The 14383-nt window shown below is 52.8% G+C and overlaps 1 protein-coding gene across 4 annotated transcripts in view; it reads right to left on the reverse strand.

The window, feature by feature from the left end:
- Positions 1 to 1315: 1315 nt before the first annotated feature.
- The window catches only part of PLEKHG4 (pleckstrin homology and RhoGEF domain containing G4), an 89718-nt gene continuing 76650 nt past the window's right edge, over positions 1316 to 14383 (reverse strand). For 2 of the 4 annotated variants that reach the window (XM_072872498.1, XM_072872501.1), the window contains 9 exons: positions 10781 to 11730; positions 8874 to 9123; positions 8072 to 8161; positions 7511 to 7735; positions 6406 to 6576; positions 5732 to 5909; positions 5000 to 5116; positions 4650 to 4913; positions 3295 to 4008 (listed from right to left, as the gene is read on the reverse strand). In XM_072872498.1, coding sequence (XP_072728599.1) covers positions 3677 to 4008; positions 4650 to 4913; positions 5000 to 5116; positions 5732 to 5909; positions 6406 to 6576; positions 7511 to 7735; positions 8072 to 8161; positions 8874 to 9123; positions 10781 to 11730 — 2577 coding nt within the window. In that variant the 3' untranslated portion in view covers positions 3295 to 3676. Of the gene's footprint in view, positions 1887 to 3166; positions 3251 to 3294; positions 4009 to 4649; positions 4914 to 4999; positions 5117 to 5731; positions 5910 to 6405; positions 6577 to 7510; positions 7736 to 8071; positions 8162 to 8873; positions 9124 to 10780; positions 11731 to 14383 lie in introns of those variants that run through there. The other 2 variants (XM_072872499.1, XM_072872500.1) reach the window with 2 other exon arrangements.

Raw genomic sequence — 14383 nt, forward strand, 5'->3', positions numbered from 1 at the left:
GGTTTTTCCAGCAATGGAGAAACCTTTGAAACGGAGAAATTCAGGGAGTTTCAAGTTCCTCTTGTTGCATTAGTAAATTCTCTCCCTCTTGTGACATGAGCTATTGCTGTCTTGACAGCCCAAAAATCTCGCATTAACTTAGCAATTATTTTAAAATAGTAACTTCTAAAATCTTCCCTGTGCAACTGTTTCCCACACAATTTTGTACAAAGGTGTCAAACTGTGTTCTCTTTGCTGTTTAAAAAAAGAACAAGGTTTAAAAAACATCCAGCTTATTAAAAACATACAAGTGTTTTATGTACAGCACAGGAATTTCCAAACTTGAAGGAACATGGTCTGTATGCAGAGCGTAACTCAGGTGCCTGCAGTTTAACATCTGAGACTACAGCACTGCACTGTCAAGGGCCAGGCAGCTCCCCCATCCTAGCAGCTACAGGGAGAAAACTGCAGTTAAATAAATTACTGCTCCATCTTCTTCCTTAGGCTAAGTGTGACACCACTGCTCTCCCATCTGGGGGAGCCTGATTTATAGCACTTCATAAACCAGGAGTAAAGAGGAGCTTGGCAGCAAGTAGCTATGGTTTCCAAAAATGCTAATTTCCATGTTCTTAGAGGAAATGAAGAGTGTGTCACAGCCACACAGTGATTTTTTTTATATTACTCACAAACAGGCAACCTTGGAACACAGGGCACATTTGTCCTCCAGTTACACTGTGCTACTCCAGACAACATGCATTTAAGGTTCAGTATTATAATCAACCCATTATACTCAAAACCTGTTGGTCTCAGGTATCACCACCATCCAAAGCTCCTCAAACAAGCCACAACAGTGGGACTGAAGTACTCAGAGAGGGGCTGAGTCAGAGGCAAAGCAAGCAGCCGGTGCCTGTCACCCCAAACCCAGGGCACAGCCTGGCTGCCAGGACAAGGCACACTGGAGCCTGCCACTCACACACTGTGCAATGGGAACCTGACAGAGAGAGAGAGAGACTTGCAGCTGGGACAGCAGCCACGCAGGGTAAGGGGCTGACCTCTGCCAGACAGCTCCCTCATCGTCACTCCTAGTGACAACTGCTGGCTGCTTGGAACTCCATGCTCTGACTCAGCCTTCCCAGGGGCATCAGGGAAGTCTCTACATGCTGCACCTTGGGATCTTCCCCCTCTCCCTGGGGAACACACTCAGGTTTTACATGGTTCAGCTGGCAGTTGGTTAGTGCAGAAATTGCACAGGGAGACCAGAAGAGCTGACAGACATTAAGACAGAGATAAGCTCAGCACTGAAGCATGGGAAGAATCATCTGAAGAAACAATTCGCTGTAACAATGAAATTGCTTTTATTAAAACAGAAGTGTTAAAGCCAAGAAAATAAATTATTGCTATGGTAGACATATTTAGAACATAAGGAAGGACATTAAATCTTGACGTCCAGGTCAATATAACCCTGAAACAGAAAGTTACACTACTTTTCTTAAATACCTCAGTTTCTCTTCATGCCCTTCCAAAAACTTTATAAAATGTGCAGCTTACAGAACAAATAGTAACAGAGTCACTTGTAAAAAAAATCTGTACAGCTCATAGCTTTAAAAATACAGTTGTTTTTTTTTCCAAACTGCTATGTTACTTATTACTTATAAATATAGGGCTAACAAGTTTTGAATGCCCAAGGTCCCATCCAACACCAAAGCTATTACGTGTAGTTGACAGAAACCAGCTCAGGACTTCCCCCCAGCCAGAGGTCAGGTTTTGGACTGTTTGAAAGAGCCTGATTATGTGTAAAAAAAAAAACCAAACAAAACAAAACACCAAACATCTTCATAGGTGAAGACTGTCTCCTTCTGCTGGTCAGAGGCCTGGGATCTTCAGTGAGTTTGAAATGGCAATCAAACCTGGAACACAGCACCGTGCAATGGGTTAGACTGGCTGCATTTCCATGACATGGCAGGATCCCACAGGTCCCTCTGTCCTGGCCAGCAGTGATTTTGCAAAATGCTTGAAAACCACCGTTTGTCAGAGCTGCATTTTGGTGGGGAAAGAACATTTTACTGGGAAGAGCCTTGCAGAAGTGCAGCTCTTCCCCCATGCAGAGGGCTGCCTCTGCACCTCAGGATTGACCCAAAGGCTATGTGCTGCTGTCCCAGCAGCAGTGGGCCAGCAAACCCCACTGCTTCTGTGGCCACTTCAAAGGTCTTGTCTGTGACCCCCCCAGAAGGAGCTCTGGATCTTAAATTTTAACCTTAGCTGGTTCTCTTTACCTGGTTATGAACTCCTGCACCTGCAGATCACAAGCTATGGGCCTGCATGCTTATAAACACCCCCACAGTGCCAAACCTACAAGCCATCTACCACCCTGTGCCTTGACCACTGAAGCCCTAATCCTGCCTCTCTCATGTTCATACCCCTCTGCTCCCTGTGAAAAGGGAGGCTCAGTCCTAAGGACATAGAGGAAAAAGCTGAGCCAGAAGCAAGCTAGTTTGAGTGGGGCATGACATGCCTTTCCAAGGGCTGCCATCCACACGGAGGAAGCCCTGCTTAGCTGCATGTCTTGCCAGGGCTCACCCCTCCTCAGATCAACAGCAATTTCCTCACAGACAAGGCATCCTCCAGAAATCAGTAAGTACAGGAGCAACATCTGGCAGCTCCCTCAGGACATCCTGACCATAACCTAGCAGGTTCCTCTGCCTGGTGATGTGCAGTTTCCTTCAGAGGTTCAAAGGAAACTGTGGGATAAATCCAGCTTGGGGAGAATATAATGGATTCCCCAAGGCAGTTCAGAAGGACTAACGAAGAACAGGATTTTGTCAAACAGCCACAAGAAACAGATTAGTGGTTAGACAGCTGGGCAGCATTCAGAGGAAAGAAGCTCATCTGAACACTGATGACTAGGTGGTGCTCAAGCCTCTACTACCTGAAAGTGATTTTGGTTGTTTTCCTTCTGCTCCTTCAAACCAAGGAAGCATCAGACTGGCTGTTTAAGGTGACAGCTCTATGGGAGCCATCTCTGTGGGAGCTGGTCTTCTCTAACCAGATGAATCAGAGCCTCAGAGACCGGTCAGGAATGCGTGTGGAAAACTTCTCATTGGAGGGTGAGGTTCTCCTGATTCGGAGCTACTGACAAACCTGACCAGCACTCAGAGCTGCTGGAAAATCCCCTTCAGGGGGTACTTACAACAACTCCACTTCCTTAGGCGGTATACGTGTGCAGAGGGGCTCACACTACTGTCGAGGGACTTATGGTGACCTGGCCTGCTTTCTGCAGAGGAGAGAAGCCAGCATTAGTACAGGGTTAGAGGACAACAGCATCAGGACATGATCTAGTGGCAAGGGAAGCAGCTGAGAACTCTCAAGAACGTAAGAGGAGAGACACTGACATCTCAGAGCAACAGGCTCTCGCTCCTCCATCTCATTGCTCCCCAAAAAAGGCCCAAACCTCCCAGGAAAAGAGCTTAGCAGCATCTGCAGCAGACCTCCATCCATGCCAGGAGGTTATGTATGTACCCCAGCCCATGACAGCATTAAAGCTCCTGTGTGTGCAGTATCCCCTCCTGGTGTAGCCTCCAGCACTGCAGGTCCTTTCCAGTGTATCTCCTCAGGGATTCTTGGCCACTGCAGGGGAGGCTCTCACAATAAAGGGGCTTTCGCCTGCCCCAGAGGAGGCGAGTCTCTGCAAGAGGAAAGGTCACTTCCTCACAGTGACTCCTAGCCCAAAAGCAGCATCAGCTTCAGTCCCCCCATGAGAGGCAGTGGCTTGAACCGGGGAGGCAGTGGCAGGAACAGGCAAAGTGAAGAGAGTATTTTGGCTGCTTGCACTTACTGCTGAAATGTACTGGCTGTTTGCGAACCTAGGTTTCTCCTCCATCGCAGAGCTGTCTTGTGAGCCTAGGGGCATGTAGGGGGGTGAGCCCATGTCTTCACAGAAGCTTTCTTGTGGGATGCTGGAGACACAGCCACTGTCAGAACCACTGGAGCCGCTCCCTGACATGCAGTGTGATGACTCTGAGCTCTCTGTTGCTGGGGGAAGAGAAGAACACCACAAATTTGTGATGGCACAAATTTGTGCAAAATGGTCAAGGATGACCACAAATCTGGCCTACATGACCTGTGCCACATAGACTTGATAAGGTATCTGTTTGCAGAAGCACTGGCCACACAAGCCCACAGATAAGCCATGCTCCTGTCTGTGCCTCTGTAAAGCCATAGGCAACAAAATAACCCAAGGAAGTGTAGCAAATTATGCTGGAGATTAGTATAGACTGGCCAGGGAAGTTCACACAGGGGAAGCCAAGGGGTCACTGGACCAGGCTGGCAAGAGCAAGGGGAAGAGTGCCTCGTACCAGAGAGGCAGGTAGGCAGACACATGAGCATTGGTCTCCAAGACCACTGCAGTCCCAAAATGTGGCATCAAGCCTGCCACTGGGATGGCTGCAGATCAGTGAGCACTTTATTAATCCCTGCATCTGAGATAACTCCCCCCATGAAAGCTAAGACAGAGCTGGCATGGAAGGGCAGGGCCCTCCTTGCCCCAGTTTCGCTCTGGGACAGGGACTGCCATGACCCCAGTGAGCTTGGTCTGACTGCATAACGCAGAGCAAGGTGTGGGGATGAGCCCGCACATCCCAGGGTGCACTGCAGACCAGTGGGCTCGTACGTACTCAGTGATGGCTGGCTGCTCGTCTCGTGCTCCAGCTCATCTTCCTCGATGCAGGTGCTGACGTCAAAGGGGTGGCTGGAGGCCAGGACGCCTGGCAGCAGAGCCTGGTCCAGGTACATGTGAAGGTTGAGGGGCCCAAGCAGGGAGGAGGAGGAAGGGCTGTATGCAGTGGGGGTGCTGCCAGCGGAGACCTGCACCTGTGTCCTCTTGTATGGGTTGGAATGGTCAAACAGAGACACCGCGATGGATGCTCTGGTCCTGGCGCCTGCCAGAAAACATACCAAAAAAGCCCTGAACACCAGTCCTGCCTAGCTCACAGGGAGCAAGGGGGGAGGCATGGCTGGCACTCACCTCTGCCTTTCATGATGTAATCGATAGCACGGTCATTGATAGCTGCCTCGCTGGGTTTGATATCCAGGAATGGCTTGTTGCCCACGCCCATGGAGACCATCTCCTGCATACGGATTTCTGGAGGGGAAGAGACCCACAGCCACATTGTGAGGTTGCTCCAACCCACCCCATGGGTGCTATGCAGCCCCAGGCCAGAGCACCCCTGGGCCAGGCTGCTCCTGAACTACCGAGATTAGATCTGTTCTCCCCTTGCTCCCCAGTCCTCAGGAGTCTCCACAGACAAGCAATCATGCCCTGCTCTGGCCAAGCAGCTCAGTGCCATGCCACCTACAAGAGTCCTGCCAAGCGGGAAGCCTGGGGCAGAGAGGAGGGACTCAGCCAGACAGCTGCCACTCCAGCAGTGGCCTAGATCAGCTGCCACTCCAGCAGTGAGCCTTTCAGGAGCACAGCCCCCACTCACAGGGCAGGGAACCCTCTCGTTTCTCTCCTGGAGTCCAGGTGGGTGTCTACAGTCACAGAGAGCTTGGACTGGTCAAGTTCCCTGGGGATGAGGGGCAGGGAAGGGACATGCCCGGCCAAGCCCAGCACATGCTCCTGAGGCTGCATGCTGGCACACAGCTGCTTGCTGCAGAGAGCTGCCTGGCAACAGGCTCCAAACCTACTCAGGACAGCATGAGCTGAACAGGGCTCCCGCACCTTTTGCGGCACAGACGCCCTGGGAAGGAATCACACCTTTATTGCGGGCTGCCTGCTGCCACAGGATCTTGGCAATGTCACTGGTCCAGGCCTGCTTAGTCTCGGCTGAGCTGGCCTGGAGGATGTAGGTGTCACTGGACTTTCGCCTTCGGAACCAGATCTCAAAGCGCAGGCCACTGTCTCCAGAGTTCTCTGTCAGACCGATGTCTGCAGTCTGCCAGAAAAAGGAAGAGCAAAGCATCAACTGGGGCTCCGCTAGGAGCAGAAAGGGTAAACTCTGCCTGCACCCTGTTCCAGAGCTACCCTCAGCTCGGCAGACCCAATGGGAAAGACCCTGAGTGTCCGGACAGGAGCAGGTATGACACAGACACAGCTGAGCAGAGGCAGCCCAGGCAATTCCCAGTGCTTCACCCAGAGTCAGCACCACCTCCCTGCCATACAACACATGCACACAGAGCCTTTCCCTCACACTGCATCCCTGAGAAGACCTTGGCCCCACATCCCAGAGCACGGAGGGGGCTGAGGCATTAATGTGTGAAGCATTCCCTCCTGGCTTCACTGCATGGCTTGGAGAAGGCTTAGCAGTGGTGGGAGCAGCTCTTCTGCTGAAGGTGCTCCTGCTCCCGCTCCCCATTTCAGAGCCACATGTCCATGGGGAAACCAGCCATGGACACCTCCTGCACAAGAGGGAGCTCCAGGGCTGCCCTTACCTTGAAGGAGCGCTTGTAGATATACACATCAAAGCCACCCTCGATCCTCTTGGGCTTGCTGAACAGGATCAGGTCCTCAAAGAGGAAGACATGTCGCTGGCACTTCCTACGGCCCAGCCAGATGGTGAACTCATCCTGCCGGACCAACTGCCCCTGCTCCTTCAGGTTCACCTGGACACAGGGAACATCCTGGTAAGACCCCAGCAGGATAAGCTCCAGGCAGCCCCAGGCCTGGACATGGAGAACAGGGTCCCAATATGGCTGTGGCCCAGGTGGTAAAGAAGTGGCAGCTGCCTGTCATGTTAGGAGGGCTCTTAAAGAGGTAGGGCTGCACGGCACTGCTAGAGGCCACATCAGGCTGAAACAACTGGCCCAGAGCTCAGGGGAGAGCTGCACCTCTCTCCTAGGCATGGCACACAGATGACCCTCTACTGTCACCCTGTGCAGATATGTGACAAACCTTTGGGGTGGCAATTGGAGGCAGCAGCGAGAGCATTATCTTAGGGGGAAGAGGAGAGCTGAAGAGGAAAGGAGTCCCATCAAACTTCCAGGAGCACATCCGGGTCTGAAAGCCAGTTCCTCAGTTCTTCCTGTCCCAGATCCATCTTCCTCTACCCTGAGCCCTGTGGTTTCTCCTCCTCCAGTGCTACACTTTGCATGCCTCTCCTTCAAGTCCCATCTAGCTGATTTTTGCCTACCCCTGGCATCAGTATCAGTTTGAATTCCTTCTTGCAAACTGACTGACCCCCAGCTCAAAAGAGGTGGAAGGGCCCAAGGCAGCCTGCAGGACGCCATGTGCAAGGGCTGCCAGGCTGCCTCACGTCACCAGTAAGCACCTGGCAGTGTGTTTATGACAAGCTGCTCACCCAGCTCAAGTAACAGCATCCAGGCTGTCTGTCCTAGCAGATCAAGGAAACCTCCAAGCCCTGCTGTTCCCCTTGCCCTGTGCCTCAGTAGTCCTGCTATGCTGTACTGGCAGATGGCACCTTTATCACTGTGGGAATTTGAGGGGGGGCTCACCATACAATCCACAGACCCCAAGTCTACAGAAGGGGAGGAAGTGTGGCTCTGCCCCCCTGGGGCAGGGGAGGACACCTGAACGTACATCACAGTCACGGATGGCATCCATGGCCAGCAGGTCATTTCCATGCCGGAGCTGAAACTTCACCATCTCCTCAGCTGCACGGAGGTAGCCCAGCTCCTGCTCTTGTGCCTCGCTGCACTCCTTGATCAGGTCCTTCAGGAGCAAGGCATATTTGCTCATCCGCTGGATGGGTTTCAGCAGGTAGGAGGCCAGGTCCATCTTATCCCCAAGCTGTGCCTGCTTGAACTGAGAAATGCAGCACAGAATGAAGGCAGCAGCTTCCCGTGGAGAGCCCTGTGCCCCCAGGCAGGCACTGACACCCACAGCTTTCCTGACTGGGGTACTCTGTTCACTCTGCAGGAAAATGCAAGGCCATAGGACCAATGCTGCTGTGTGCTGGACTCCTTTCCAAAGCACTCACCACATCTCTGCCCCTGTCCTCCCACATACAATTGTGCAGAGAGTTGTGCCAGGAAAGTAGAGGTAGTGCTGAGCATGCCTCAAGCAGGGAAGTCGGGCTTGTTTAAAAAGATCAGTGACCCAAACACCAAGAGCAATCATGATGTAGGCAGTGGAATTTACCTTGAAGAAGGTATTCCCGTGGCTGGCCAACAGCAAGTCCGACTTTGGCTTGTTCTTGCTATACAACGCATACATCCCAAACTGGTCTTTCTGCAAAAGAGATCCCTGCGTGAGACCAACGCGCACCCAGGACACAGTGACAGCCATGCCCTGGGTTGGTTACTCTAGTACTTCTGCCTCTCCCATGCCTCCTATGGCATCAGGAATGACTTTGCTTCAAGTTCATTAAGAGCCAGGGAATGTTCTTGTCTTCCTGCTCCTACAGTAGCTAGGACTTTTTAATCCATTGTCCTGTTACCCCTTGCCCCTTACATACCCCAACAGAAACCATTCACCTGAAGTAGCAAAAATGCATGGGGCAGCTGAGCTTAAGACCAATGCTTCACGTTTCTCCCTAGCAGCCCTTTTCAACAAGAGCAGCAGGTCTGTACCCTTCCACTCGTTAAAGTCCTTCCATACTGACACTACAGACAGAAGACAGGGTAAAGGATGCCCCTGCAGAAGCAGGTGGGTTTTAAGGAGCAGACATTTTGCTTCCCTGGCAGTGTCTCTTGGTAGCAAAGAGCAGGAAAGGCAAAGAGCACCTACTGCTGCCTGGGCTCAGCCTCGCAGAGCCATCCCAGTTCAACCCCCAGCTGGCCGGGGACAAACCAACCCAGCACAGGGTAGTCCTCACGCTCCCAAAGAGCCACAGCCCACTAACACGCAGGTGAGCAGCCAAACATATAGGCACTGCTGAGCATAGGAGCCAAACACGTGTCCAGAGGAGCCCGACCCCAGGGGGAAGGTGCTGATGCCTTACATGTCGGAGGAAGCAGTGGCTGACCCGCAGTGGGTGGTTGCAGCAGCTCTCAAGCTCTCGCAGGAAGTACTGGCTGTGGAAGTCATAGAGTTTCTCCAGGTTCCCAAAAATGACGCTGCGCTTCCCACGCAGGTCTTGGGGGAGGTCAAGGCGCTCCATCTCAGGGAAGTAGCTATCGATGATGTAGCAAAGCGACCTCACGTATTCCCGCTCCGTGGTTACCATCTCATCAATGATGTGCCGCAGCTTGCTGCAATAGGAAACACTCAGCCTTGAAGGGACCCAGACTGCAGTGGGGCTGCAGCAGTCTAAGAGTGCCTGCAAAGCACTGGACTATCTCTAGAGAAGGTCTCCCTAAGACCCAACACAGAGATGAGATGATCCCTTAGCACCATCCAGGCACAGATTCAGAGCTGCCTGATAGCTCTGACCCCAAGCATTGACAAAGCTTGTGGCCGATCCAAGGAACTCTGCCGGCTTTTCTGTTCAGGAAGGGCGAGCCCCAGGTCGGCTGTGGTCCTGACCCAACCTCAGCAAGACACACACCCCTGGGCCCACTCAGTCCCTGCTCTGGACACAACAGTCCGCTCTACAAATGGCTGTGCTCCGGGAACAAGAGGGACAGCAGAAGTCACGATAACTTCTGTAAGGAGGAGTCAGCTGATGACTGGATGCTGTGGGACGCAATGTTAATCCTGGGAGAACGCAAGCTCTGGACCCAGGTGCTGTTGGGCTTGTCCCAGTAAAAATGAGTGGGAAACAAACCTCGCATCATTTCATTAGCAAACAGCAGTTCCTAGCACGGGTTGCTCTGCACATCACTCTTAGGTACTCAAGGTTTCCACTACGAGGCAGTGCAGCACCAAACATAACTACTCCAACGTGTGCCTGCCTTCCCTACCTCTCAGCTTTCCCCCAAGCCAACTCACCTGTCTGTTCAGAAGACCAAACAGCAGGACTGCCTCAGCACCCACGGACAGGAGGGCTGCTGCATCACTCCCTTGACAAGCAAAGCAGTTAGCCTGTCTGCTGGTGTTTGTGCCCTGCCATGAGCTTTCTTGACAAGTGCTAGGATATCAGAGGCCCCCTTCCAGAAGATTTTACTGTCCACAGCTATCCCATCCAGAGCAGAAGCAGTGGAGGAGCTCTGTGGTCCCCCTGCATCCAGCACTTGTTTCTCATCTCTGCCACCAGTTTTTTATTATTTTTTTATGTTTTTCAGTAAAAGCAGATGAAAGACCTGCCTAGTGACCCCCTTTCAAGAACAGCTCACATCCCTGGGCCCTCCATAGCCTAGGCACATTGCAGCATGACAACAAAGTTAAGTTGAGATCCTCAAGGACAGAGAAGAAAAAGAAGAGAACAAAAACCAACTGTTGGTCACCCAAACAGAGATCTCAGCCCCAAAGGGCAAATACAAACACCCTCTTACCTCTGAAGCTGCTGTCACAGGGTACTGGAAGTGCCTCCCTACTAGTCCGGGTACAGCACTCCCCAAAAGCACTATGCTTCTGCTCTCCCACTGCACCCGTACCACTGGTTTGCTAGGTCCCTGAATACTATGTTTCTGCAAACCCTCATCCTCCAATGCCAGCAGTGTTCAGAGACTCCCTCTCCTGCCTAGAAATTGCTCTTTCCCCTCCTACAGAGGAACCATGCTACGCGGGAAGAGGAACAGATCCCATTTCCCTGCCTCCCCACAGAGGCAGGTGCCAGGCTATGTAGGGACATCCCCGTGGGCCCGCTCTGCACCACACACACGTGTGCAGGGAAGCTGGAGCTACATCTCCATCTATCTGCCCTGTACCCATTGCCAAAGCAACTGTCACTGCAGAGCTCTTCACATCTTTGCTGGCTGCTGTCTCACTACCCTGAGGACCAGAGTACACAGTATCACAGTCACTCACCTGCCCCAGCTCTTGGCTTCTGACACAGAGAGGCAGCCCCTCTGTCCTTCCAGCAGGCAATCCGCAGCCCAGCTGTGAGCAGCTTGCTGCCGCAGCATGAAAGTCCTGTCCACCAGCTCAGTGCTGCTCACCTCCAGCCCCTTAATAAAGACACCGGTGTTGCCATATCTGGCCGGCTCGCTCAGTGTCCTCTGGCAGCCTGACCAGAGGCTCTCACCACAGGGGAGGTCAAAGCTTTGGGCCTTCCGGAGCATCCTCCTGGGAGGCAGCTTCCCAGAGGCTGGAGTGGAGGTGCAGGATGGCTTCACCTCCAGGGTTTCTAATATGCTCTCCAGGTTTGGCTTTTCTTCAGGCAGCTTTGGAGACTTGGAGGCCCCACTGGCAAAAGAAACTCTGCTCAAGTGAGGACCAGGGCCCAGAGCAGCTTCGCAGGCAAATTCTTCCCCAGCACTGACATCACCAGGGCAGCTCAGGGAGGGCAAGGGAGCTTTCTCCTTAGTCCACCCTGAAGAGCGGTTGGGCCTGTTGCAACAGTGGGATGCGTTGCAAGTCCTGTCCCAGTGGGACCCAGCGGTGGCCCCCTCAGAGTACCGCCGGTGGGACAGACTGCCAGCCTCGCTGCCGGCCCAGGGCTGCTCCCCCACAGCTGGTTTGTGGTCTGACAGCAGAGACCTCCTTGTTCTCAAGGCTGCTTCGAGTTTCTTTTCAAAAACGAGCTTGGTCTCCTGGCATTTAGACCATGCAAATTTCCACTGCTTGAGTCCCTTGTCACTCTTCAGCTCACAGGCCAGCTCCTTCATCTCCTGGAACCGGGCATTGCTGATGTCCGGGTGCTGCCCCTTGTAACTCTCCAGACACTTGATGACACCTGCACAGTGTTCGGTGGAGCTGCAGTCCTCCATGCTGATGCAGGCAAGGTGTCGCATCCCTTCCAAGGCCCACTCATACGCCTGCAGTGAGTGAGAACAAAAGGCAACAGCCAGTCAGAGAGTTCCGGGTAAGAATAACCCTAATTTGGTGCCTAAAGCGCAAGACAAGAGAAAGGATCAGTGTGTGGCCACCACAGTTCCTCGAGCGTGAGAAGAGGGGGGGCTGCTATTGTCAATGGGGTTTAACAATTCAGCAAAACAAACAGCTCCTTATGCAGAGGGCTTCAGCTGTGCTGGCTGCTCTGCCACAGCTCCACCTCCCCATCAGGTCCCTGTGACGCTGGGCACCCACGCTGCTGGGCACGTTTGTCCTCTCTGGGCAGGGCAGCCCAGGGGAAGCTGTTGCCAAGACTGCAGGAATTCACACCTCAGTGTGGCCCTGCTTGGTATAAAATCTGGAACTCACCCTCCTCCTTTGCCCAGCCATTCCTCACCACTACCATGTAGGACTAGGTCAAGGGGGCATTGGTAAGCTGCAGGAAACGGGATTGCTGCTGCCCATGCCATTTCCCCAGAGCCGATGGCACACAGAGGCCTGGAGGCTGCAGAGCGCAGCTCTGTGGATCACCCTGAGTGCTCTGACCCATCCTTGCAGCAAGTAGGAATCTGAGACCGTGCAAGCCCAGCTGCAGCTTGTGCATTTTCCATGTCTGCTGGCACCCACATGGTGTGCTGTGCCCTGCTTGCTACTGCACTGCATGTTTGTGCTGGTTAGTTGAATACAGAGCTCAGCAGTTTATTTCTAATGCTCCAGGAATGCTGGAAGCAGTTTCATGGGGCTTAACTAATAGCGGTGCATACCCTGGCCTTGCTAGAACAGCTTTGCTGCATTGGTCGAACAAGAGGAGTAGGAAAAACCATGGCCCAAGACACAAGGTAAGAGTGCTGTGCCTCCATGGCAGGAAAGGGGCTAATGAAACACCGCACACTAAGACCTGTCTGTCATCAATAAAAATGAGAGGAAAGGCAAACATCTCAATTAGGCTCATAAGCCACTACTTTATAAAGCAGGGATGATTACAAGGTTTAACTGTAGAGTGAATAAGATGTGACTAGCTGGCATAGGCCTGGCCAGGGAACTTTACTGCTCATCAATGAAAACAGAGTTATTTGTTAAAATCAGATACACAAGGCAGAGACAACATCCAGGACAGGCCTGCCTGGCACCTTCCACCAACTGCCCAAGACCAGTGGATGTGCGGAAACACCACAGGCTGCCCTTGAAGTGAGCCAGACCATCACTAACACTTGACCTGTCAGGCCCTGCGTACCTGCTATACTTCTGCAGAGAAGCAACACTCATGCTTAGTGCCAGGAACAAAGTGACCAGCCTTAGACCATTTTCCACCTGCTGAACAACCTTACTATGACAGCCTTCACTCAGAGAGCTTAAAGCACTTATTTTTATGCAGAATAGAGCCTTAGACACCAAGAAAATCCACCCAAGCTTTATGCAGACATGGAGCAGATGCTGCATCCCCATCAGGGACATAGTGGTCAAACAGATCAGGTGCCAGGCTCACTCTCTGTTGGTCACAGAGGTAGGCAGGGCAGGAGGTGCTTCATTCACATGGTGCCTACCCCCTGGCATGGGGTAGGGAATGGGGACAGCTATGAGAGCCAAGCACTGCTGTTTGTACAAGAGATGAATGCCAGCACATGAGGGGTAGCCTGCAGATTGAGCAGTCTCTCTCCAGGGACAGATGCCACAGGAGCTCCAACAGCCCTCCACATTGCTCTTTTGAGCTGCAGCTGCATGGTGTGCGTGCAGCCAGCCCCATTACTCATGCAGAGCAAGGAGCTGCTTCAGAAACACCAGCAGCTGCTCAGGGAAAATGCTTCTTGAACAGCCTCACACAACTTCAGCACAGGACAATCAAAAGAGCAGCAGTCCCCTCTCCTCCCATCACCCTGTCTAGCACAGCAACAGACCCCTGACCTGCCTCTCTCTTGATCCAAGCTTTATGCTCTAAACTTGCCCACTGCTGGGGGCCAGGAGGGGTGTGCAAAGGCAGAGGACATGCCAGACCCAGGTGAGAATCTGCATTTATTCGTGATGCAGAGTGTCCTTTATTCCCTGGAGGCAGAAGCACATCAAGGTGAGGTGAAACGCTGAGTGCAGCAGAGCCCAGCAGATCCATGCAGCAGCGACAGATGGCCTATGTTGCTGTGGTTTTTTTCAGCTGCTCCCTCCCAGCTGTATGCAAACCAACACCAGCCCCTTCCAGCTCTGCCCTGAGCAAGGGCTGGCCATCAGCATGGGCTAAGGGCACATCTCACCTTTCTGGCGGTGGAGGTCAATGGGTCATCCTGACCAAAGGCTGCATGCTGGCTGCCTTTCACTCAACTGATGGGAAAAGCTGATCTCAAAAGGCACACAGGGCTCAAAGAGGGTGCTGAAAGCAATGTGCAGGAGAGGCACAGCCAGCAGGCCAGCCTGGCCTTTACAGCAGCCAGTCAGGAAGGCAGCCGCCCTGTGAAGGCCTTCTCAGAGGCTGGGGACCTCGCTTCCATGCACAGATGGGAGAGAGAGAGAGAAAAGAGCCTTCTTTTATTTCTAGGAAACTCCACAGGTCTGCATGGGGCCACAGTGAAGAGGAATCAGGGCTGCAAACCACACAGGGAGGCAGCCCCGCCCCCTCTCATCTTCATATGGTATCTGTCTGTTCTCGGC

The sequence above is a fragment of the Ciconia boyciana genome, chromosome 9, assembly GCF_034638445.1.
Source record: "Ciconia boyciana chromosome 9, ASM3463844v1, whole genome shotgun sequence".
Lineage (NCBI taxonomy): Eukaryota > Metazoa > Chordata > Aves > Ciconiiformes > Ciconiidae > Ciconia > Ciconia boyciana.